The 27,367-nt window shown below is 37.2% G+C and overlaps 1 protein-coding gene across 7 annotated transcripts in view; it reads right to left on the bottom strand.

Moving 5' to 3' along the window:
- Nucleotides 1-27,367, bottom strand: part of PIAS2 (protein inhibitor of activated STAT 2) — a 130,440-nt gene that overhangs the window by 84,422 nt on the left and 18,651 nt on the right. For all 7 annotated transcript variants that reach the window (XR_004677621.1, XM_034995961.1, XM_034995963.1 and 4 more), the window contains 3 exons: nucleotides 20,557-21,031; nucleotides 9,086-9,170; nucleotides 294-344 (listed from right to left, as the gene is read on the bottom strand). Coding sequence is in view for 6 of the 7 variants with exons in the window: in XM_034995963.1 (XP_034851854.1) it covers nucleotides 294-344; nucleotides 9,086-9,170; nucleotides 20,557-21,031 (611 nt within the window). In the remaining variant the exon portion in view is untranslated. The remainder of the gene's footprint in view (nucleotides 1-293; nucleotides 345-9,085; nucleotides 9,171-20,556; nucleotides 21,032-27,367) is intronic.

The following is a 27,367-nucleotide window of genomic DNA, read 5'->3' as shown; positions in this document are numbered from 1 at the left end:
GTTTACATATTTCAAATTCAGGACTATATGCACATAGTTAGCAAGTATAAAATTTTTTTTTTTTTAAAGATTTTATTTATTTATTTGACAGAGAGATACACAGTGAGAGAGGGAACATAAGCAGGGGGAATGGGAGAGGGAGAAGCAGGCCTCCCGCGGAGCAGGGAGCCCGATGCGGGGCTCGATCCTAGGACCGCGGGAACACGACCTGAGCCGAAGGCAGACACCTAATGACTGAGCCACCCAGGCACCCCATCAGCAAGTATAAAATTAACAGAAAATTTCAAACTCACCTCAGCTGAACCTGGACTGTATAATCTCTCCTACCACCTGGCAAAAAATCCCTGTTGGAAAGAAATAAACTGGGTTGAGAAGGCACAACGAGAATTCACAGGAACATTCTCACCAGAAAAAAAGCATTATTAGTATTTTTATTCTTATTCTTGAAGATGAATGCTGCCCTACCAACAGCACAAGCCTTAATCAAAATGCTACAGTGACACTAACCCTCATTTACTTAACATTTAGTCGTGTCTTTACAGCAATTTTAAGGTATTGTCAATTCACAGGAACTTTCGTGATGCAGTATTTATTTCCATAGGAAACAGATTTAACATGAAAAGAAGCACCCTCGGTTCTAAAAGAGTTTAATAAATTAATTTGTTTGCTCATAATGGTTCTTAACCTTGGCTGAGCATTTTAATCATGTGATTTTTAAAGAATATAAAGACCCACTCACTAGACTATTGGTCTGGAATACAGACTGAGCATTAGTTTTTATTGCAGGTGGTTCTAATACAGAACCAAAATGAAGAACAAGTGCCTAGAGTCTCAGCATCTCTGTACCACGGCAACTTTATAATTAAGTATCCAATTAAGGGACACAGAACCTTTTAGAATTTCTACATGAGAACCTAATAGAGTCCCGTATAAAATATTTTTGGCACTGAACCTTCCAAAGCCTTTCCACCAAGGAGCCCACAGTGAAGCAGCATTGTGATTGCTTGGGAGCTTGTCAAAAATGCAGAATCTCAGGCCCCACTGCAGACCTACAAAATTAGAATCTGCACTTTAATGAGATCCCCAAGTAACATGAACACATGTTATGGTGTAGAAGTTTTGTCCTTAGCCATTATCATCAATCTTGGACTCTGTCAAAGAGAAGAGTACTAGAAATCAGTCCTTTCTTAAGAGTATATTTTGCCCTCACCTTGCTCTAACTGGGCCAGTCTTCGTTTCACTATGTTCACTGGAAGGCAGTAAAGCACCAGTGACCAGCTTGAGTTCTACAGTCCCAAACAGGACCTTGGGCAAACTATTTAACCTGTCCGTGCCTCTGTTTCTACATCTATTAAAGATGGAAAATTACAGAGTTGTTGCGATGATTAAATGTGTTAATGATACATGTAAAGTGCCTGGACGTATAAAGTGCTCAACAAGTGTGAGCAGCCGGCTGCTATTATTAACTCTGCTTTCACTTTCCCTCGCCGGTAACCTCCAACCCTTCTCAAGTGTCTATTCAAAACATCCCCATGCCCTAGACAACACTGACCTCTTGTGAGTAACCCTTATCATTCCCCTCATGTAAATCAAGAAACATTTCAGAGTCTGGGTGCTGGTTCAGCAAGAAATAAAGACAAAATATTTGCTCTCAAAGGTCTCATGCTAGTAGGTAACAGATATATACAACTAAAATAAAATGTGGCAAATGTGATAGTACGTTACAAAAAATAGGTGCTACAGAAAAGATGCAAGTTTAATTTCGTCTTAAAAGCTCAAGGCAATCATCACAGTCCAATCAAACTAGAAAGTAAGGTTTATACAGCAGTGTTTCTGCCTATTTCTACTTAGACACACTTCCATCATTAACAGTAGCTTCACCGGTGCAGAGTCTCAGCCAAAGGAAAGGGTGAAGATCAACCAGAGATACCTAACAAACTCTTGTTGGGTTGGGAAACATAATATGAAAAAAGAGAAATGGCAGAAGACATAACTAGAAAGATAGGGAAAATGATATAAAGGGTTTTAAATAGTTTGCCTAAGGATTTATACTTTATGCCAGTAAGGGAAATTAACATAAACTGGGAAATGCAATGTGCTATGTATCTTTACAAATATGAAGTGTAATGAGTAAGCATCTTCTGACATTCAGTGTCTGCCAGTCACTGTTCTAGGAACTTTCACATGTTCATCTCATTCATCAAATATAAAGCAGGCATTTACTATATGTCAGGCACTGTGACAGGCTTTGAGAATATAAAATGGAGTAAGATGTTGTTGTCATCAAGTCTGTAAATTCAAGTAGTCAAATAAATGCAATGAAGCTTTAATAGAAAATAAGTATGTAGTACAGTGAGACAGTGTGAGTCTGGGGAAATCTAGAAACGGCATCACAGAAAAGCTGAGACTAGAACTGGCCCCAAAATATACCTCCGGTTTGCCAAGTAGAATAGGGAGGAAGAGGATATGCAAAGGGACAGAGCTGTGATAGCTCTGCTGCTGGGGAAGAGTAGAGTGACAGGAGATGCAGTGAGACAGAAGACAAGTAGAACAAGATGTTGAAGAGAATTGCCAGGCAATGGAGTGTGGACTTCACGAGCTTCACTCCAGGGTTTTAAGCACGAGAGAAAACACTGAAGGGCTTTAGAAAGATTACACGGTTAGCAGAAGGGTCAGGGGACCAGTGCAATTGTACCGGCCAAAGATGAGGGCTTCAACATAAACATCCCTGAGTGATATTTAGGCAGAAAAACAGAATTCAATGACTAACTAGATACAGAAGGCAGGATACAGAAGGGGAGCATCTGGGATGGGGCCCAGATTTTGGAATGTGGCAACTGCTACTCACCAGGGTAAGAGGTAAAGCAAGTTAGGACATTCAATGCCCCCGGCTACTGAGTGAGGTGGTGATTATTTTTCCTATGTTACATTGGGTAAATAAGATTCAGCGGGCTTTAGTAACTTACTCAGGGGCATAAAGACAAGCCTAAGTGGTTGAGCCAGAATTCACATTCCAGTTGGTATTACTGCAAAGACCATGCTAGCTCCCTCCCTCAAGGGTAGAGTTGCATCATGTTTTAAATCGTGAAAGAGACATAAAAGAAGGATCAGTGGAGTGCAGCAAACTGACAGGGGTTGGTGGATGAAGTGTGGGATAATACAAAGAGGGTTCTGTTTGGGCAGATCCCATGCCATTAATGAAACGGGTAGCAGGAGGAAATATACCAAGCACAAATCTCCTTGAAGCCCGTTTATTTTTTCAACTTTGCACCCCTGGTGCCGGGAACATTGCCTGGATCATAATAGGCAGTAAATAAATATATGCTGTGAGACTAAATGAATAAATGAAAGAACAAAAGCAAGTCTGGGAGGAACGCAAGTTCAATTCTGAATGTGCCATGTTTGATGTACCTATGGGTCATCGAAGTAGGGACAGTGAATATGGACTCTAGAGCGAAGTGGAGATTTTGCACCAATATGCAAAAATAACAAAGCACATTCATGAATACTATCACAGAGTAGAGAGAAGAGAATCAGAGATTGATTCCTGGGAACACGCAAGAAAAGTCAGTGTGAGAAGCTAAGACAGCATGATCAGGGAGCAGTAGAAGCAAATGGAAGGGGAGTGCTAAAACCAAGAAGAGAACTGAACTCGCTGGTCAATCTTCACAAGACGTAATATAAAAAGAACAAAACCACCCGAACCTGATGTATTTGAGCCTCATTTAGACCTTACTACCATTACAGGAAAGGGGAGAAGCTGGATGCACAGCAGTGGTTCTCAAATTTGTTAAACACTGGAAACACCTGGGGAGCTTTAAAAACTGGGTTCCAACCTCAGAGATTCTAACTGAATTGGTATGAACGAAACATGGGTATTCAGATTCCTAAAAGCTCCTCAGGTGATTCTAATTTGCAGCAAAGTGTGAGAACCACAGGCATAGAAGTTAAATGACACCACAAGAAGTACCTCTGGATCCAAATCCAGCATGTGTAATACGCTACAAAGTCAATGAACCGCTTTTTTCAAAGAGAGTGGTAAGAAATATTATAAAAGCGGAAACAGAGCTCTTTAGAGAAGTGATCAATTCCAGAACTGGGGCAGAGAAATTACAAATGAACCTAGAACATTCTGTGGTGCCAGAAAGTAAAGTAGTGCTCAGAAATAGATGGAGACATACCAAAGGGCACAGGAGCCAACCTGAAAGATCAGCCAATGGCCAAAGGTAGACCAGTTTGGCCAACACAAATTACCACAGTACTGCATTATAATCCAGAGTACTCAAGAGCCTATGCAGATACCAAGTAAATGACTGAGTAAGTAAATGGGGGAGAAAGGACAGCTCTTCCTTACGAAAGAGTAACTCTAATGTGAAAAAGAATAAGGACAACAGAAAATCACACCACTGGAACACAAGAGTGTTTATGACAAAGTAACTGCTGAAGGGAAAGATCCATCAGTGAGTGCTAAATCATTGGGCAAAAATTTGAAGAGAAACAGAATATGTGCCTTATCTCAAAGTATCTCCCCCAAGGTATTTATTACTAACAAAGGAAAAAACAGCAACTTTATAGTGCCGAAATCTAGTGGAGAGTACCTTACCCAAGTGATCAAGGTTAACACTGCCAAAAATAAAATGTATCAATATTATGTAGCCCAACATGATACACTAAGAAGGGCATATAACTTGAGGTATTCTTGCCAAAAATGCATAATCTCATGACAAAATATCAGACAAACCCAAATTGAAAAATATTCTACAAAAGACCTGGCCAGGACTCTTCAAAAGTATCAAAAGTTCTTATGAAAGACAAGAAAAACTAAGAAACTGTCACAGACTGAAAGAGACTAACATGACACTAACAATTAAAGGTAATCTGGGATCCTGAATTGGATCTAGGAATAGAGGTTCATTATCAAAAAAAAAACTGGTGAAATCTGAATAAAACCTATAGTTTGGTTAACAGTATTACACCAAGGTTAATTTCTTGGTTTTGATAATTACACTATGGTTATGCAAGATGTTAATATTAAGAGAAGCTGGGTAAAGAGTATATCTATTTTCATAACTTTTCTATAAATCTATAATTACTTCAAAGTAAAGTTCTTAAAAAATCTTGGGAGATAAAGAAGTGAAAAGTAATTACACAGGCCATGTTTAAATACTGAAACAACTAAGAAAATTTGAATATGGGCTAGTCATTGTTTTATATTAAGGAATTATTATTTTACTGTGACTATATTAAGAATTAATTAGAGCTCCATCTTGAGGTATTTCCAGCTGAAATTATATGATGCTTGTGATTTGCTTTAAAGTATTTCAGGAAAGGGGCGCCTGGGTGGCTCAGTCGGTTAAGTGTCTGTCTGCCTTCAGCTCATGTCATGATCCTAGGGTCCTGGGATCCAGCCCTATACCCTTGGCTCCCTGCTCAGCGGGGAGTCTGCTTCTTCCTCTGGCCCCCCCCACCCCCGGTTATGCTCTCACTCTCTCTCATAAATAAATAAAGTCTTTTTAAAAAATATTTCAAGAAAAAGGCAGGGGGTTTTACATACACACTGCCAAAATGTTGATAATTACTGAAGTTAGGTAATGGGTACCAAACTTTCACTTCCACTTATTAGGAAGAATAAGATTTTGTATTATTTAATTATATGACTGAAAATCTTAGGCTTTGTCTGTATGTGTATGTGATTTGTTTTCTTTGAAAGGAGGATTACAAATAGCCTTTTATTTTGTTAATTTTTATACATAAGATACATAAAATTTATCACATTAACCATTTTTAAGTGTATAGTTCTGTGGCATTAAGTATACTCACACTTGTACAACCACTACTACGATCCAGCTCCAGAACATGATCAAAATGTTTAGTTGAGATTTAAATTTTAGTCATTCATTTTTGGACTACTTAATATAATTCACATAGTTCAAACTTCAAAAACATACAAAAAGGATATAAAGTAAAAAAGACTACCCCAACTCTGGCCCTGGCCATCCAATTCCCCTGTACAGAGGCAGCTGATCTTATTTGTCCAGACATATTTTAGACACTTGAGCAAATTACACACACACATACCTTTTAGGGCAACTGGTAGTATTTTTTTTTTTTAAAGATTTTATTTATTTATTCATGAGAGAGAGAGAGAGAGAGAGAGAGGCAGAGGGAGAAGCAGACTCCCCGCAGAGCGGGAGCCCGATGCGGAACTCGATCCCAGGACTCCGGGATCATGACCTGAGCCGAAGGCAGAGGCTTAACCATCTGAGCCACCCAGGTGCCCGCAACTGGTAGTATATTATCCACATTTTGATGCTTTGTTTTTGTTCACTTAAAAATGTACCTTGAAATCTGTATCTTTAAATCTAACATACTCTAAATAATCTCCTTACCTCAAAGACCCATGCAACACTCTTGAAGCTTTCCCAAACCACCAACATTAATAGTAACCTCATCCTCCTATAAATCAGTTATCTGTAATTACTAAAATTGGTTCTCTTCATCTGACCCCTTGCAATGCCAAGGTCATTTTATGTATATGAGCTGGTTCACGAACAAGAGTGGACGTGTTATATAATATAGTGCTTTGGACCTAATACATAGTAAACGTTGATCTCAAGCAAGGGATCATCGCTGAATAACAAACAAAACTTAATATTAATAAGGTTTTGGATATAAAATATAACTTTAGGGGCGCCTGGGTGGCTCAGTTGGTTAAGCGACTGCCTTCAGCTCAGGTCATGATCCTGGAGTCCCGGGATCGAGTCCCGCATCGGGCTCTCTGCTCGGCAGGGAGTCTGCTTCTCCCTCTGACCCTCCTCCCTCTCATGCTCTCTGTCTCTCATTCTCTCTGTCTCAAATAAATAAATAAAATCTTTAAAAATAAATAAATAAATAAAATAAAATAAAATAAAATATAACTTTAATTAAATATAATTTTAAAATTTTCAATTTATTCTACTTATTTGTTAGTTGGTTTATTACTATTCCCAAGATTGAAAGTACTTCCAAATTTACAAAAACTCACTGCAATATCTTCTTGCTCCTGGTGAAAATGAACCACATCAGGCTACATTCATTTTACTTCTTTGATAATTTTCTCCTCTGAATTTTCTGTTTTCTGAAAATATTATTCTGGATATTGGATCTCTTGAACTAATCCTTGTATGGTCTTTTTTTTTTTTTAATCTTAGTTTTCAACACTTTTCTCCCGCCTGTGGAAGAGGCAGTCTATCTATGCAATACTCTGAGAGATCTAACTTTACAGGGTCAGAACATACAATCATTTGAGATTTTGACAATAGCACTCTCACCCTATACATATATTAGTAAAGGTGATATGATTAATGAAAGAATCTAAAACTCTGCCCCAGACTCTTCCACATAAAGAGAGCATCCTCAAGATGTTAGTGTGCTTCGAAGAGACGTGAAGCCCATAAGTTTGGATTCACCATCTTGAGAGATTGACCAGGCAGATGAAGATATTAAAGACCAAAAAGTCCAATCTAACCTTAAAGAACTTATGTAATTGTGAATACAGAATTTCTAAAACTTAACTACAGAATCCTTATTTTTGTAAATTATTAACATCTCAGAGAAGATGAGCATTCAAATGAACAGCTGACAGGAGGCAAAGACCTCTAATTTGCTCAACTCTTCTACTTTTAACTCTATAATCCCAGAAAAATCATTTAACCTCCTAAAGCCTCCGTTTTCTTACACTAAATCTTTAAGAATGCAATTTTAAAGAGTCACATACATATTATAAACACCAAAGATGACTATATATACATATATATTTTTTAAGGATTTTATTTATTTATTTGACAGAGTGAGAGACAGTGAGATAGGGAACACAAGCAAGGGGAGTGTGAGAGGGGAAGCAGGCTTCCCGATGAGCAGGGAGCCCGATGTGGGGCTCGATCCCAGGACACTGGGATCATGACCTGAGCCGAAGGCAGACGCTTAATGACTGAGCCAACCAGGCGCCCCAACTATATATTTTTTTAAGATTTTACTTATTTATTTGACAGAGAGAGACACAGCAAGAGAGAGAACACAAACGGGCAGAGGGAGAGGGAGAAGCAGGCCTCCTGCAGAGCAGGGAGTCCGATGTGGGGCTCGATCCCAGGACCCTGGGATCATGACCCGAGACAAAGGCAGACGCTTAATGACTGAGCCACCCAGGTGCCCCAAGATGACTATATTTTTAATTGGAAAAGTATACACTACATATTTCCTTTTCTTTCCTCTTACAACTTAGTTCATTTGCTCTTTATAAATGTATCTATTTTAAGTTTCTCCAATTTTTCTAAATAGCAAAGCTAAGAGTACTTTTCATAATTGTTTTCAGATTTCTACTAATTTTATGGTCTAGGTGACCACAAAGCTCAGAACAGTGCCAGTTTATTAATAATTTTTCTGGGATAAGAACATGATGTCTACTTTCACTCTTAAAGTGCCTCAGTTTGAATGATAAAGTTTATGCACATCCTATCGTTGGGCTGTTGTCACAAATTCTTTTTTATGTTGCTATATCTGGAATAAAATTTTCATTAAAAAAAGTTATTGCCAAAAAGTAATTCAAAAAAATAAGCTGGATTTTAATCAAAGGTTAAAGCTGTTTTTTAATACAGAGTTGTTTATTAAATATTTAGCTAACTTTAGTCAGTGTATACTATGCTTGCTTAATGATGTCCAACTGTTATGGACTGAACTGTGTCTCCCCAAAATGCAGGTTGAAGACCTGACCCCCCAATCTGACCATATGTGAAGATGGGAATAAGGTCGTAAGGGTGGGGCCCTAATCCAATACAACTGGTGTTCTCATAAGAGGAAGAGACACCAGGGATGCACAGGCACACAGAAGGAAGGTCAAGTGAGGCAAGAAGGCAAACTCTACAAGCCAAGGAGATCAGGAGAAACCAAATCTGCTGACACCTTAATCTTGGACTTCAAGCCTCCTGAATTTTGAGAAAATAAATTTCTGTTGTTTAAGCCACCCAGTCTGTTGTGCTTTGTAATGGCAGCCCTAGCAGACTAATACACCAACATTCATGAAGAAACATATTCCAAACATTCCTCTTACCTGGATATGCATATCTCTCTAACTTGCTGAGGTGTCAGAGCAAAAATAAAAAACTTCTCTTGAAATCGTTGAATACTGCTTTGAACTGGGGAGGGAAAAAAAAAAGGTAACATTCCAATATCCAATATCCAAAAGATAACAAATCCAAGGATGTAACCATGTGCAATAACAATGCATTTCTGATCAAGAGTCTGTCAAATTCTCAAATTTTTATAGTTAAAATACTCCAAAATAAAGTAGTAGTAAACTGCAGTCATCTTGGAATCATGAAAGCAAAGTCAATCTAAAACAGGCTCAATTTTAAGCATTTAGTCTTTATTCTAAAACACTAATTATAACATAGTCAAAATATAACGCAACTGTTCAAAATTACGTTTCATCCTTGACTATAGCATTATCAAATGAAAACCTGAGGAAGTCTAACCCCCGCCCCCCAAACTCTATTCTAGATTTAGGTGATCTTTCATTTGTTTTATTTCTTTGTCGTGTTTTGTTTTCAACCCTTTATATTCAGCTACACAAAACGTTAATATAAAATTTTAAACTTAAGCTTCTAAGTTGATCAAATGAAAATACATAATTATTTACATATAGAAAAATATCCAGTTAAAAAAATTACCTAATGAAGTCATCTTTGACTATCTTATTAAAAACTGAAATCTATTTACTTCACAAAGAACTTTATAACACATTTATTCTGATGTATTATTCAATGATGTTCTAGCACGCATTAAAACAAAATAAAGCAAAAGCTAATACAGAGAACTTCTGCTTCCTAACAAGTACTGCAACAACTCACAAGGCAAAATGGCTCTTGTGTGTGTTACTGGCCACAGTTTTCCTGATACATAAAGATAAATAAACAAGATGCCAGTTAAATATCCAATGTCAGAGGCCTTCCATCCACAAGCCACAACAAATCAAGAAAAATATTAACTCCTTGAGTAAAACACTTTTCTTTAAGCAGTTTATTAGAGTAATTATGTGCCTAGAAATCATGTCATAAAGTGGCTCATATTTTCCCAGAACATTTAAAAAAAGAGGGAAGAAAGAGGAATGTGGCTTATGACGGCCTAAAAATGAAACAAGATGCTAAGTCACAAACATAAGTATGGGGCAAAAAACACAAACACACAGCTACAGTAGTAAGTCCCTCCATTTCTTCAATCCTATTCACTCCTCAACTCTTTACTGTACAGATTTCACTTCCCACTCTCTACCCACAGTTAAGGTCATTTCCCACTCTCTATCCAGTTAAGGGCACCAATGACCTCTTAACTGTCAAATTCAATAACCTTTGAGATTAGAGGTGAACACACTGCATTTTCAATCAGAGTTAATGGTAGAAGCACTCAGTCTATCCAGCCAGAAACCTCAAAATGTCTAACATAGGTACAAATGGAGTCCCAGAAGGAGAAAACAGGGCATTAAAAAAAAAAAGTTTCGGAAATAATGAAAGAATACTGATTAACTCACGGGGTAAGGAGGAGCCCTTACAGATCAAAGCTCAAACAAAGTAAATACAAAGAAAGATACCTAGTCACATCAAAATCAAACTACTGCAAACCAATGATGACTATAAAATCTTGAGAGCAGTCAAGGAAAAAAGACACATTGCATACAAGGGAAAAACAGTATGAATAAAGGCAATGTAAGCGAGAGTCATCTTTAAAGTGGTGAAAGAAAAAACTCGCTGGAAAATTCAATACCCTTCAAAAACAGGGTTAAATAATGACTTTTAGATAAACAAAGGCCAAGAGAATTTTTGAAAGCAAATAAGCAATACACGTAATGTAAAAGGAAATTGTCAGGATAAAAAGAAATGATACCAAATTCAAAACCAAATTTTCAGGAATGAAAATCACTCTCAACAGTAAATTAGTGGTAAAGGTAAAAGAATATGTTGTTTTTTTCTTATGATTTCTTTAAAAAGATAATTCTTTAAAGCAAAAGTGGGGTACCTGGGTGGCTCAGTCACTTAAGCGTCTGCCTTCGGCTCAGGTCATGATCTCAGGGTTCTGGGATCAAGCTCTCTGCTCAGCAGGGAGTCTGCTTCTCCCTGTGCTCTCTCTAGCTCTTTCTCAAGTAAATAAATAAAATCTTTTTAAAAAAATAAATAAAAATAAAGCAAAAGTAATGGCATTGAGAGGCAGGATATTTAAGATACGTACAGGATTTTTAAGATATGTAGAAGGAAAAGATATGACAATAGGAAAAAGAATAGATAAATGAAATTATCTACCCAAGAGCTGTGATTCTTGCTTCATTAACACAGCTTGATTAACACAGATCTCCCCAGAGATAGATTCATTCCTTGTGCACCAAAAATGTCAGGTTTGTACTACTGCAAAGCTGGGTGCAGGACCTTGGGTCAATTCACGCAGCGTAAATACCAGTATTTGAGGCCTTGCCTGGGTGACTGGAGTCAACCCACCCAAAAAAGTACCCATATACCATGAATCTTACATTGAACCTGGAAGGCTTCCTTAGTCAGTATATGCCAACATTTATGTACAATTCACAGAACTTGCAGCCTAATGTTAGCAGTTTATATCTTAACATTTTTGCAGAGGCTTTTATTTTTCTGACATAGTTTTGAACTTATTATTTGATGCTAAATTTTCTGTAATAATACCAAATAACTACCCTGTTTCTATGAAAAAAATGGATACTTCATCACTGTGTACCATAACTGAATTCCAGGAACTTACAGCAACAAAAAAAATAGTGCATATGCTAATAAAATCCAATTTGTATTAACACTGACAATTTTTATATAAGACAATTTTATTACAGAACAGCAGCCAAAAGCACACCAAACGTGCCATGAGGTAAACCTATTAGCTAGACTGTCACTTTAATACAGATCAGGAGAAAGAATGGCAGGATATAAAGCAGAAAGATTCAGGTTTTTCAGTGTATTTTCTTCCCATTAGTGTTCCAACTTGGGATCAGAAAACCAATTCTACACAGACCCCACGAACACTTCTATGTTAACAGCAGCAAATGACAAAGGAAAAAGACCATGACTCAGGGGCGTGAGTCAGATACGACTTTATTCAAACCCTTTTTTAACAATCCTCCATAAGGTAGATTCTATTTTTCAAAAACAGCTACAACAATATCTCGCATCATGCCCTTCTCATAACCTTGACATTCTTTCAATGAAGCAGTGGGGTCTCTATCACCCTCCCTTTGAACTTGAATGGCCCTTTGTGACTGCTTTAATTGATGGCATAAGTGATGCTATATAAGTTGCAAGGCTAGATCATAAAAGCACCATGCACTTTTCCCTTGCTCTCTGGGGACACTCTCTTGAGACCCAGCTCTCATGCTCTAAAGAAGTCCAAACTAGACCAGGGGAAAAAGCCTTATATACATACTCTAGCCAACAGCCAAGCCGAGTCCGAGCAAACAGGTAGCAAAGACACCGCACGAGTGAAGATGCCTTCAGATGATCCCAGCTTCTAGCCATCAAGTCACCCCCGGCCCCTAAGTCTTTTCAGCTAAGACCCCAGACATCTTGGGGTAGAGACATATCCACACACTCTTGGAACTTCCAATTCTTAACAGGGAAAATCCACCAACATAATAAGATGGTTGTTTTACACCACTGTACTTTGGAATGGTATATTATACAGCAATAATAAGTAAAACTATGCCACAATTTCATGAAGTAATTTTAGCATTAATCTTATAAATCCCAGGTTCTAGCATTATGTCTAGCTTCATTTATAATTACTAACTGATGAGGCCTGCTGATATGACATAATACTTATGACTATTCTAGGTTTGTGGATATTGGTTCTTTCTACCTTTTTAAGCATAAATGGACCAGAATATTCCTGTATCCTCATCTTAGCCCTTGGTTATTACCCAATGACAGGAAATTCACGTAAGATCTCCAAGTCCTTCTTTACTCCTCAATTAAAATGGGAGTAACATTTTGCTCATCTGCTTTTTTTTTTAAGGTTTTATTTATTTACTTGAGACAGAGAGTGCGCATGAACTCAAGAGCAGCAGCGGGGGCAGGGGGAAGACATGCAGACTCTGCACTAAGCATGGAGCCTGATGCAGGGCTCAAACTCAGGACCCTGAAATCATGACCTGAGCTGAAATCAAGAGTCGGACACTTAACCGACTGAGCCACCCAGGCACCCCTCATCTGCCTTTTAAAGGCTGTTTTGTGGGGGTCATGACCTCAGGATCATGAGATTGAGTCCTGCATCAGCCTCCACGCTCAGCGTGGCGTCTACTTAAGATTTGCTCTCAGGGCGCCTGGGTGACTCAGTCAATTAAGTATCTGCCTTCAGCTCTGGTCATGATCCTGGGGTCCTGGGACTGAGCCCTGCGTTGGGCTCCCTGCTCAGTAGGGAGTCTGCTTCTCCTTCTCCCTTAGCCCCTCCCTCCCTGCTAGGGCTCTCTCTCTTTTGCTTGTTCTCTCTCTCTCTCAAATAAAATTTTTAAAAAAATTCTCTCTCTTCCTCTCCTCCTCCCCCCAGCTCACAAAAAAAATTTTAAAAATTTAAAAATAAAGGCTGTTTTGTGGATCAAATGCAGTAACATATGTGAAAGCATTCTGAAAACAATACAGCACTATACATGTATTTTCAGTTCCAGAAGTCCTAATCAAAAATGTCTGCTTTTAAAGATAGCAAAATTTCAAGAAAAAAAAAGAAATACAGTCCAACAGATGCATTTTGCCAACTATTCAATAATAATGACTTTTTCTTGGTAAGATATTCAGGTAGAAAGGGGCGCCTGGGTGGCTTAGTCGTTAAGCGTCTGCCTTCGGCTCAGGTCATGATCCCAGAGTCCTGGGATCGAGCCCCACATCCGGCTCCCTGCTCCGTGGGAAGCCTGCTTCTCCCTCTCCCACTCCCCTGCTTGTGCTCTCTCTGTCAAATAAAGAAATAAAATCTTAAAAAAAAAAAAAAAAAGATATTCAGGTAGAAAATATTTTAACATGCCTAAAAATGTTAACTATTGTTAGTAAAACAGGAAACTTCCTGAGCTCCCCCACCGCAGAAAGTTATATGGACATCTTTTGATAAACTGGTTTAGATTTGGTCAAGAATGCTTCCTAGCAGTGTGTGCCTAGGTAACAGGAGCTTATAAAATGGCCCACTCAGGGAAGAGATAAACCAAGATGTTTTATAGGCAGTTTTGTGGGTTATCATGGCTCAGTCTAGCTAATCTATAAATAAAATAATTCACAACATAACAATGAATAAATAAAACAATGAACAGTTTATTACACTGCATCATCTAAGATCTCTATCCTGAGCTATCTGCTGCCCTATCACTCACCAATTAACTGTACCATGGCTGCCAATCAAAGAATACTCTTACTTTATTCCTTTTCCCATCATATCTCTGCATCAAAAGTGGGGAAACCACCCTCAAACATGTATAAATAAAAATATACCCAAAATAATATTCATACTTTTTTTTTTAAAGATTTTATTTATTTATTTGAGAGAGAGAATGAGACAGAGAGAGAGAGCATGAGAGGGGAGAGGGTCAGAGGGAGAAGCAGACTCCCTGCTGAGCAGGGAGCCCAATGCGGGACTCGATCCCGGGACTCCAGGATCATGACCTGAGCCAAAGGCAGTCGCCCAACCAACTGAGCCACCCAGGCACCCCTCTCATACAGTTCTAATAGAAGAAATAAATATACAAAGTTCTGTTCTATATTCTCAAATTAGCTGGTTTTTGGTAACTTGTTTCTTAACACATTGGAACAGGCACACACAATGCTTTCAGTGAACACTTGAGTGATTCTATATTCCAATATTCAATTGTTTACAAATAGTTATCATTGAACATTGCTTTATGTGAACACTTTTTAAATGCTAATCCTATATACACACCTAAATTTTTCTAATTTAATGAAATTTACTCAGAAACCTGAGTCATTTGAAAGAATTTTATCTAGACAGAAACCATCACTATATTAATAATCATCAGTGATGTTTAATATGAAAAGACTTTTTTTTTCCCTATACAACAGCTGCAAAGATCATGTGGGGAGAGTGCTGAGGTTTCATGCTTCTTAGAAAAACAGTGACTTTAATTCAGAACTATGAAACAGGAGAATAGTTACCAATTTCAATCACTAGAATGATTTCAATCACTAGAAATCATTCATTTCCTTGACCCCAGTCCTCTTCTTCATCCTCTATATCCTATTAGTCATTAAGTCCTGCTTTCTAAAATTTTCTTATCGGCTGCTTCCTCTCCCTTTTCACTACCACCATCCTACACAGAACTATTACGGTTGGTACAAATGAAATAGCAACGCTGCCTCTCTGCAGTCTCCCATCAGAACACAAGTGCAGAGCTGGTCTCCCTTAGCATCACTATCATCACCATTTCTCTGCTCAAAACTGCTCAGCAGCGTCCTATTTCAGAATGAACCCAGTCTAAGCTCCCTTATCTCTAAGCGTCTCCATAACAACGGCCCCGCCTCTTCCCTAGCACACCTACATTTCCAGTGTCTCCCCAAGTCTTACTCTCTATTCAAAACAGCTTCCTCAGTCAGGTCTCATAACTATGCCACTTTCATTTCTACTCCTGTGACTACTCACCGTTCTCCCCTTTCTTGGTGTTTCCTCTCCTATAAATGCCATTAATTCAAAGTAGACAAATTCATACTTCAAAGCTCCTTCAAGTCTCACTCCTACTCCAAGAAGTCTTGACTGACTTCCCCATTCCTGAGGCTGATAAAATATGTGAGTTTCAGATACACAACTAATAATTCTTCATCATACAGGCACATACCTCATTGCTTCTTGCTCTCATGTTAACACTACCTCCCCAACTAGGTAACAAGCTTCCTAATGGCCATCTTATACTTCTGGCTTCTCCACAATTAGACTACATGACCATACCCAAATTAAATCCTCATTATATACTCGTTAACTGGGTTAATAAAAACAATGTGTACAGTGTCTGAATTTATCCAAACTCCTTAGAAGTGAGGTTTTATTTTAATGGCTTTCCATTAGTTGTACATCACTTTAAACCTGTTCAACTGTACCCAAAAGCTTAATGAGTATTTCCTAATAATCAGGAATTTAAGAATATGAAAAGATGTTGATTCTTATTAATTTCTCATCCTTTAAAGATTAAAAGACCAATAATAAAAGACCAATGCTGATGAGGGTATAGAAAAAATTAATACATTCATACACTGCTGGATTATAAATGGGCACAAGGCTTCTGAAGCAACTGCTGAAACAAAAGCTGAATATCAAAATACTAAGTACTCATACTCTTTGACCCAATAACTTCACAGAGGCGTTATACTTCATAAATATTCACCCAAGTATTCAGAAGCACATATGCAAAAATGCTAACAGCAGCAATGTCTAAAAAACTGCAAGAATAGTGACTCAATGCTGGATACTAAAATATTACTTTCAAATAAACAAAAAACTGAGAATCACTGAAAATGTCCACCACGGAATACTGGTTAAGTGATGGTACATCTACAAGATAACAGGTCTATTTAACCCACAAATCTATATTTCCAAGAAACACTGTTAAGAAAGATTATCATGATGCAGAACTCCAGGAGGTGCTATTGGCAGAGGATACTAGTAGAACAGTGTCCCCTCTCACTAGAAATGTGGCAAAGTAGCTCTGCAGTTGGAAAAAGCCTTTTTAATGAATAGGAAGAGAAAGAAGATGACTAAACATATGCAGAAAAAGTTTACTATTGATACAACTCTAGCTGGGTAATATATGACATTATGAGGGACGTTTCTGTTATATTTCTATGATGTTTCAATTTTCAGTTACTAGCATAAATTACTTTTGTAATCTGAAAAGCACAATGAACAAGTTTTAAGGAATTAAAGGCTCAAAATACATTGAAGGTATTTCACCAAATACCAAACAGCTAGATGTAGCAACATACAAAGCTTATAAAACAGAGTGAACAAAAAGAGCTAGTCACAAAAGAGATCTCGTCTGATCTCGGAAGCTAAGCAAGTTGGGCCTGGTTAGTACTTGGATGGGAAACATTACTTTTTTTAAAACACATATATGGTAAAACAAGAAAAGGAGAGGAACATAAACGCAGAATAGTGATTTAACTCAGAAAAGGCAAGGAGATGGCTTGAAGATACTGCCGATGTTTCTTTTTAAAAACCTAGGCAGTGGGGGGACACCGGAATGGCTCAGTCGGTTAAGCATCTGACTCTTGATCTCAGCTCAGGTAACAATCTCATGGTCCTGAGTTCAAGCCCCGCACTAGCTCCATGCTAGAGCCAACTTTAAAAAACAAAACGAACACAAAAAACAAAACTAGGTAGTGATTTCACTACTGTTCATTTCACTGATGTTTTTTATGCTTTAATGTTTTATATATATTCTTTTTTGTACAGATTAAATACAGACAAATTTCTTAACTAGAAAATTCCCAAAGGATTTCATCTTCAAAAGTTGTCATAAAAAAGAAAAGAAGGAAAAAGACAACTGAAAAGAAGAGAGAAAGACGGCTTGTGAAAGCAAATCAGAACAGCTATTTAAGGGAGGAGAACAGAGATTTGTTAGTTTTTGAATTTTGGGGTTATCCATTTGTTATAAAAACCTTAGCTACAGAGAACTTCATTTAGTATTGTGTACACTCTTATTTTTCAGATGCCACAGTTTACCATTTTAAATGCTATTTTTATTTTAACCATTTTGAATAGAAATAATTCCAAACTAGAAAACTGTATTACAATGTATCTCTTTTAATAGAATATATACATCATGGTTGTTTCTTGGGTTCTTTTTTTAGCATCAATACATGGGCCATGATGTAACAGCAACTCCCTCACTACTAAGGGGCTATTGGTTTCAATATACCAAGAGGTTTGGGAGTAACATTTTTTGACCTCTTGTGTCTATTTTTTCTACCATGGCTCTTCTAGTCTCTCTCATGTTGTCAATCAATTCCTACTTAACAATATGTTGATGGCTTAGAAATCATCTAATCAACTGTATATAAAATCAAGAATACACAGACTGGCTTGCAGATGTCAAGAATATGTGCTTTGAAATATGGATTTGATATCTCTTTTGACTCCTGAGGATTTTTAATTCTCAATCTCCAAATGTAAACAGGTTTCTCTATAGCAGGATTCCAAACAGACTTCCCCAGAATTTCTATTTTTGTGTATTTTCAATATTATAAAACAATAAAAAATTAAGGAAACTTCTGGATGTCATTACATTGCTTTAGACACGGTGACACTGAAAGTTTTCAATTAAAGGTCATTACTGGAAATGATTAAATTTTTTCTACTTTCATTTGGCAGACTACATGCTGATGTGGATTTTCTAACTTTTTACCTCCAAGTCTAAAAGAGCATTTCTTAGATCACTGCTTTTATGAATCTGACAAAACAAGATTACATACATTAAGAAAATTCTTTTCTTTTTCTCCTTAGGGGAAGCAAGATAAGGAAATGTTTATTGTTTTAAAACAAGAATCAGTTTATAAATTCATAAAAACAATGACAGGCAGGACTCTTGAAAAACATATGTATAGAGAGTTTTTAGCTCAGGGATAAAAGTTATTTCATAAGCCCTAAGGTCATATGCTATCTCTTACATTCTAATTTAAACTATGAGCAAAAGGCCATAGCCACTCTTCAACACAAAATACAAAATTATTTTATCTAAGTGAAATGAGATAGGAAAATTTTATTTTAGTAAACTTATAAAAAGCCTACTACTCTCCTTTAACCTTATGGAGGTAATGAAAGAGAAACTCTATGAAATACAGAAAAGCAGAAAACTCCAGTTTCTATTTTTGAACTAAGCAGGGAAATAAGGAAAGAAAATCACAAAGCCTGGTGCACCACTGATGCTAATGAGTAGAGAAGACACATGGCTGCATCTCCTTTGGAGGCACGCAACCAGGTCTTTTTCAGTCCCTTCCACTGTAACTACAACCCCACAGGCCCTCTTACACCTTCTCCAGCCTCACCTTAGCCATACTCCTGAGGAGTCCCATGAGGTAGGGGCACCTAAGCATATTACCAGTCTGAATCTTTCTCAAAATACACACAAAAAGAAAATAAATAAATTTGCAATAACTGCTGAGAAAGAAACATGGGAATGAGCCATGATATGGTCCACTGGTATAAACCAAAAACCATGACAAAGATAGAAATAAAAAGAATTATGGAACCATTTTAACCAGATAAATGAACCTGTTTAAAAAAAAAAAAAGATGAAAGTAAAAGCACAAAAGAAAGGCAATAGGGTAATAAACATTTAAAAATGTTTGCTCCAGTTATTAATTTTAAAAACAAAAAAATCTAAACAAGATACAAGCTTTCACCAGTCAAAATCACCAAGATTTGTTTTTAATAACACCTAATAAAGGCAGGAAGAAAGGCAATGAGAGACATTCTCTCACTTTGTTCCTGTAATGTAAACTGGCAGAGCTCTTCTGGAAACTTCAGCAACATGTTATCAAGAATCTAAAATTAAAATGTTCTTACTCTTTGATGCAGTAGTTCTACTCCTAGAACTTTATACAAATAATAAAACGTGAACATAATCCTTACTTCATGATGAATATAATGAAGGGATAAAATGCATTACTCTACCTGCCTAAGTATTGCTAAATTAAAACATTTAAAGCAAGGAGAAAGGGGCTGGGAAAAGCACAGCCACCGTGGCCTGCCATCAATCAGGCCATACTGACTCCATTATCCCCAGTCCTACCCCTCAAAATTTCCTTCTGGCTCAACCAAGATACACAGCAGCATAATCCTCTACAAAAGGAAAAGAACATATTGATATATTTAAGAGTGTTCTCAAATGACCTGAAATAAAAAGAGTTTTCCCAGGATGAGGAAAAAAAAAACAAAAAACTCCCAAATTAACTATGAAATGCCATTCCCTAAACAATTTATTTCATCAAAAATTCCAAATACCTCTGTAAATAATTTCATTAGGCAATAAGAAATCATACCGTAACAAAGAAGCCATTATGTAGGTAAGAATTTGTTAAAGCCCCATGTATCAATTTTTGGTAATGATAAAATTGATTACATTTCCTGAGCACTTGTCAGATATTAAAAAAGCTAAATACGTTTGTCAAACTCCGTGTGTCAAATTAAGTATAAAACGTTTATTTCTTAGGAAAGCAGTTTAAACACTATGTTAAACAGAAACTAAATCTGTAAAAATACCAAAACACAAACTGCAGACAGCAAGCAATATTTGTACCTGTTCCCACACACACAGAAGTAATCGGAGTTCTAAGCCATAAAAATGCTGGTATGATCAATTAGCAGTTCGATGCTAGATTTCATTCGTGTTGCCAGTATTTTTTATCTGGCATTTGTTTGGCATTAATGTCTCAATTTTAGAGTATTAACAGCAAATCATTAATCACCAGTTGAAGGCCTCTTGTTTTAGGTATTCTCTTAGCTGGAAGGAACTAATTTCTCTACACTTACCTAAACTCGTGGGCTTGATGAGAACATCAAGGACATCATAAAAGGGCAAGTTCTTTAGCTGCACGTCGGGATGGACAGGAGGAACTGGGGGAGACGGCTGCTGCATCTCAAACGCGGGCTTAGTATCCTGAAGCAGCACAGAACCAACAGGAGAGGCCGGTGAGCGCGGTGCAACTGACGAGGAAGGCAGCGCGTGGATTCCGGCCACGGCCAAGTCAGGTTCTACAGGTGATGAGCTACCATCCAAATTGAAAACCGAAGATTTGATTGTGGACAAATCAGAAAGTCCTTCCAGAGTCCGTGGGTATCGGCGTCTGTACAATTCTCGGATCTTAATCTGAACCGCAGGGCTGCAGCCGCTCTTCAGTAAATGCAACGCCCTCATCAGGAGGTCATGCTTGCGTCCACTTTTATTCCGTCCAGCAAAGCCTAGTAACACTTGTAGTTCAGAAACCCTAAAGCTAGAAACCATATTCTAAAAGGAAAGAAGAAGGAAAAAAAAAAAAAAAAAAAGGACATAAGCCAAGAATCCCCTCAAGCATATAAAAACCCCATCTAAAATATACTGTAAAATCCAATTTTACCAGCATTTTATCACCTGGTATATGCTAGTACCCAGCATTTTCACATACCACTTAGAATTGATCCTATTTAGGGCGCCTGGGTGGCTCAGTTGGTTAAGCGACTGCCTTCGGCTCAGGTCATGATCCTGGAGTCCCGGGATCGAGTCCCGCATCGGGCTCCCTGCTCGGCAGGGAGCCTGCTTCTGCCTCTGACCCTCCCCCCTCTCATGCTCTATCTCATTCTCTCTCTCTCAAATAAATAAATTAAATTAAAAAAAAAAAAAAGAATTGATCCTATTTATAGAGCCACTGCCCACCCAAGTTACATTAAAGTTATGGTATTAATTATGGTTTGCTGTATTATTAATTTTGATAATCTATGGTCTATCAGTTTCTACTAACCACCTCATTATCTGATGATGCTCAAGTGTAAACCCCTATTTGCTTTATGACTATGAAATTTATAACCAATGAAAACTTCCTTCTCAAAATTAAGCCCTATCAACACACAACGTAATGTTTGTTACAGTACTGTCATAAATTGACCAAACAAAAAATTTGATTTTTGCAAAATTATATGCATAACTTCCAATGCTAAATAGTAAATCTACAAAATCAAGACAAAATTGTGATCCAAAAATCCAATGAATTTTTCACCCCAACTCAAATTATTAAGGAACAGACAACATAAGAAAGTAAGTTATTTTTAAATATTAAAGCTAAAAACCACATACATCTTATTTAGCATACTTCTAAAACAAGTGAAATCCACAGCTGATGAGAAAAATGTTGTTTGTTGTTCTTGGGTGTAAAATGAAGGTTATATGCGGTTCTTGCTTCACATTTCACCATCTATTTATTCAACAAAACCTAGCAAATACTTTTAACTATTTGCTGTCTCTTAAGTCCACCTACTTGATGAGTTTCAGAACTTGGGAGGTTAAACCACACTTGGGTCAGATTTACTTGTACACAAGTGCCCCATCTAGTCAGAAAGAAGAACAAGACCTGGAACTGACCCTAAGGAAACTTTGCCCACCCCTCCTCTCTGAGCTAACACTCCAGAGCTACGTGGGATTCCTTCTTAAGCTGGTAGGTCTGCAGGGGCAAAACCTACAGCTGGTACCGAGTCAAAGAAGTCCTCTGTTCTGCACTTTTAAGTCTCATTGATAGCCCTGAAGCAATGACTTTTAAATAGTAGTCAGGAATAATACTTGCTAGTTTTCTAAAAAGCAAACAAATTTAAATATATCAAAGTAATCTGGATGTACAGCTGTATCATAATTCTATCTCATATACTGTGCCTCCACATCTCATATTATACAAGTCAGAGACCATTAAGTTGTAATTCTAGCAACCATTTTTCATACTCAACTAGCACTGTCCAGTAGAAAAAGGAACCACATATTTAACCGTAAGTTTTCTACTAGCTACATTAAAAGTTAAAATTTTAATATGCTTTATTTAATCCAATATATCAAAAGTATTATTTCAACATGTAACCGGTTTTTGTGATTTAAAAATAATCCATCTTGGGCACCTGGGTGGCTCAGCTGGTTAAGCGACTGCCTTCGGCTCAGGTCATGATCCTGGAGTCCCGGGATCGAGTCCCACATTGGGCTCCCTGCTCGGCAGGGAGTCTGCTTCTCCCTCTGACCTTCCCCCCTCTCATGTGCTCTCTCTCTCTCTCAAATAAATGAATAAATAAAATCTTAAAAAAAAAAATAATCCCTCTTTTCTGAGGTGCCTGCAAGGCTCACTCAGTTAAGCGTCCGACTCTTGGTTTCAGCTCAGGTCATGATTTTCAGGGTTGTAGGGTCAAGCCCCATGTTGGGCTCCTCACTCAGTGGGGAGTCTGCCTGAGATTCTCTCTCTCCCTCTCCCTCTGCCACTCCCCCCGCATGTGTGCACACTTGCTCTTTCTCTAAGATAAATAAATAAATCATAAAAAAAAGCACCATTTTTTGAAAGTGTCAATGAGACATTTTTTAATACTAAGTCTTCAATATCCAGTGTATTTTACACTTGGAGCCTATCTAACCATATTTCAAGTGCTTCAGAGCCTCACGCAGCCAGCAGCTACCACACTGGACAGTGCAGCTCTAAATCACACTCTAATAGCAACATACAGCACAACGCATGGTCATTACACTTCAAATTGCTTCATTTCCTCCATGTGTTAAAATGAAGATTTTATCTATCTTATCCCAATGCTATGGACAACAAAGATGAAAAACAAGAAAATTCTTGGCCTATGTCAAGATGTTACAATTTACTCAAGGTTTCATGCATAAAAAGGACTATGAATGACAGCTTTCTCAAGTGTCTTGCCAAGCAAGAACACAACGCGTCTTTCCCAAAGTCCCCAATCCTAATACTTCAATTGAAGTTGGCTTATACTACAGTAGCGTAAGCAACATTAAATCATGAGAACACTAACATAGGCAGTCAAACAGATACAATACATCCGGGATATTTTCTAAAGAAATTTAACTCAGAATTTATTACTTTGCTTCCCTCCTTCTACTTATTTTCACATTATTCTTTGTTTTAAGGAGACTTGTTTTCAGAAATGACAAAAAAGAACACAAAGTCACCCTACGCTTGGCTCTCAAAATGGAATTTCTGGGAGGTCTCATACCACTTATTTCCAATGATAACTTTATTTGGCAAAGAATGCTAATGCAACTGGCCCTATTAGATACTGTAAATATACAAACAAAAAGGAAAAAAGAGATAAGGGCTCTCAACATGAATGCAGAATCAGGACATTCTGAAGCAAAAAGAAATCCTCCAGTTTGGGGAAGGGCAAAGGAAAGGACAGCAGACAAGGATGGTCTCTGTATTGCAAAATGCTGCAAAGATGAAGTACCACTGAAAAGGGGCGGCTGTGAGCCCACGAAGCCCCGTGGGAAATTTCACAACAGCAATCAACAGTCACATGTAGGTCAAGTCTTGGCATCCAGACTCAGGATACTGGAAAAGTCACTTCATCCCTCTGGTCATCCTCTTTATATTCAAAAACACCTAACAACAAAACTCTCCTCTTTTGAGGATTCACTATTAAGATACTCTCTTCTCTAGGGAGCTTACTAAATCAAATTCTAGGACTATGTTTTTCTTGGCAACCTTGCTGGATCCCATTTCTTCTTAAAAACCAAACATAGGCAGCACCTTAACTAAGTCTTCAACCAAATTTCAGCTGTCACCAGGTAAGGTGCTTAGCCTGCTATCCCCACCAAGAAGGGATTTCAGCTACTGTTCTCCACCAACCTCCAGTATCTGTATCTTTAGTATAATTTTTTCCAAGTGGACTTTATCCAGTCCATCCTGCTGTCTCCCAAAGTCTGTCTTCTAATACTTCAGTGACAATTGCTATATGTTCTACACAAAAGAATTTCTCAATAAATGCTTGCTAACTGATTTTAAGGAAATTCTATGAACCAGACAGAAATACATTGGCAGGACTGATTTTTAAAAAGATATATAAACAATCTGGATTTCGGGCGCCTGGGTGGCTCAGTTGGTTAAGCGACTACCTTCGGCTCAGGTCATGATCCTGGAGTCCCGGGATCGAGTCCTGCATCGGGCTCCCTGCTCGGCGGGGAGTCTGCTTCTCCCTCTGACCCTCCCCACTCTCATGTGTCTCTCTCATTCTCTCTCTCAAATAAATAAATAAAAATCTTAAAAAAAAAAAAAAAACTTCCTCTAAAAAAAAAATAAAAATAAATAAACAATCTGGATTTCTAAACAAAAGATAATATAAATTGAAAATATAAATTGAAATGATTTTTGGGGCACCTGGGTGGCTCAGTCAGTTAAGCGTCTGCCTTCTTCGGCTCAGGTCATGATCCCAGGGTTCTGGGATCAAGTCCCACATTGGGCTCCCTGCTCAGCAGGGAGTCTGCTTCTCCCTCTGCCCCTCCGCCTGCTCGTGCTCACCCGTGTGCTCTCTCCCTCTCGCAAAAATAAAATCTTAAAAAAGAAAAAACATAAAAAAAAAAAAAAAAGACTAGGACTTTAAATCAACCTTGTTTCTTTATCAAATTTAAGTAACAACAATATTATTTAAAAAATTAAAGCTGGGTCATCATATAATTGGAACATCACATAAGAGTGAAGGTAAGCTGAAGGTGCTATATTTAGAAAACCTCATTAAGGAAGTAAATATGATGGTTACATGCAATAACCAATGAGTAAAAAGATTTCCGTGAGACTGCTCTTAGCTCTTAAATATAAGATTGGAATTGCACAAGCAGTCTGGAATTTGGGGAAGTTCTAATAGGTTGGAAGTCATGGTAAAGATCAGCACAAACTTTGTAAATAGATACTCCATCCGCTAGGATGTATAATATAAGGTAAGGAAAGGAACTGCTGATGGAAACTGATAGATCACATTATTAACACTGCCTATCCCAATTATAATATTAAAACAATTTACATCTTCACTTATAAGTAGTTATGGATAAAGAAAAGCCACCAGATATATAATCAATACATCAAAGGACTGACCAACCCATAAGAGAAACTATGCAACAAATTAGAAAGATACTCCAATTCCTAACTTCTGCCCATTTCAGAGGTCATAGAAGGCCTTAGTTCCTAGCACTGTATCCCTGTGAATTCACATTTTCCCTATAATTAAATCCCTTTTACTTGAGAGACCATAGGTGGATCTCTTCCTTACAACACACTGACTAAATTAACTCAGGCTGAAGGAATCAAAACTGAAAATCAACTATTAAGAGAAACAATAAAGAGAATACTACATTTCAAAATCTATAAATAAAGCCAAAGCTAGGGAAAACATCTCCCTAAATGCTTCTATTATTATACAAAATTTACAATTAAGTAGTTCAAAAAACAAAAAAGTAATACACACCCTCAAAAGAGTAAAGAATTAAAGGATAAAAAACCAACCAACCAACCATGAATTATTGTATATTTGAAAGTTGCCAAGAGAGATCTTAAAAGTTATCATCCCAAGAAAAATATTTTTGGTAACCCTAGGTGATGATTTATCGTGGTAATCACTTTGCAATGCATACAAATACTGTACACCTGAAACTATATACTGTCAGACATCAATAATACCTCGATTAAGAAAATAATAAAAAATCTTACCTGAAACTTGAAAAAAAAATTATTGGGGGGAATGAGTGGAGACACGAAAAAAAGATTAAGAGCTGTTCATTGCTGAAGCTAGATACAGGGTACAAGGGAGAATTCTCTACCTTGTAAGAATGTTTCCACAGTAAAAAGTTTGCTTGAATGGGGGAAACTAGTTGTGGGTTATATAGCAACTCTCTATACTATCTTCCCAACTTTTCCATAAATCTAAAAGTATTCTAGATTTAATCAAGCAAAAATTGTCTGAGGCAGGGAAAAGTAGATTGTGGTATAAATACCATTTCTGACAAAAGGAACAGAGGTTCCTTGAGTAAATAGCTAATTGCAAGTCTGGGGTAGAAAATCCACAAGATGAGCCTAGAATATTTCATCATACCAGAAAGCAAAGAAGTTATCAAAGACTACTGGAATCTTGTCAGAAGGACACAGAAAACAATTCAGTAGCCCAAGACAAGACATTCTAACCATCAAAGAGAACAATAACTGCTTCAATTCAAACACATCAAATATATTAAAAATCATTTGTTCATAACAATACTTTAAAAAAAAACCTCACTGATTTCTGTTACAGGATGTTGAGAAACCAACTCGTTATTCTGAAAATTGTTAAAGTAAGAAAAGCAATACAAAAAGATTTATTAGCTCAAAAAAAGCCGTATGATTAATCCGCATAAATGCCAAAAGGGCATTTGAATAAATCCTACCCATTACTGATAAAACCTCTCAATAAAAAGGAATAGAATGAAACTCTGTTAACATGAGAAAGGGTAGCTATCAGAAATCAAGAACAAATATCATCCTTAAAGATTAAACACTAGAAATAAAGACTTATAAAAGATGTTTTCTCATCTAAGATTATTCTGAAGGGTCTAGACAATACAGATTTTAAGAAAAGCAATATTTATAATTTACAAATGACAGAATTTTCTACACTGAAAATATTTAAAAATCCACTGAAAAATAAGACCTAATAATAAGTTAAGAAAATTCACTGACTTATCTAAACATCAAACAGATTTTCGAGCGACTGATCAGGAAAAACAGTATTTAAAAAAAAAAAATAAGTCATAACAAAATCTAAAATGCAAAGGCATAATTTTAAAAATTTTCCTATAGCT

The sequence above is a fragment of the Mirounga leonina genome, unplaced genomic scaffold, assembly GCF_011800145.1.
Source record: "Mirounga leonina isolate KUSES-001 unplaced genomic scaffold, KU_Mleo_1.0 Mir_93, whole genome shotgun sequence".
Classification (NCBI taxonomy): Eukaryota; Metazoa; Chordata; class Mammalia; order Carnivora; family Phocidae; genus Mirounga; species Mirounga leonina.
This window is presented reverse-complemented; position numbering and strand designations above follow the sequence as displayed.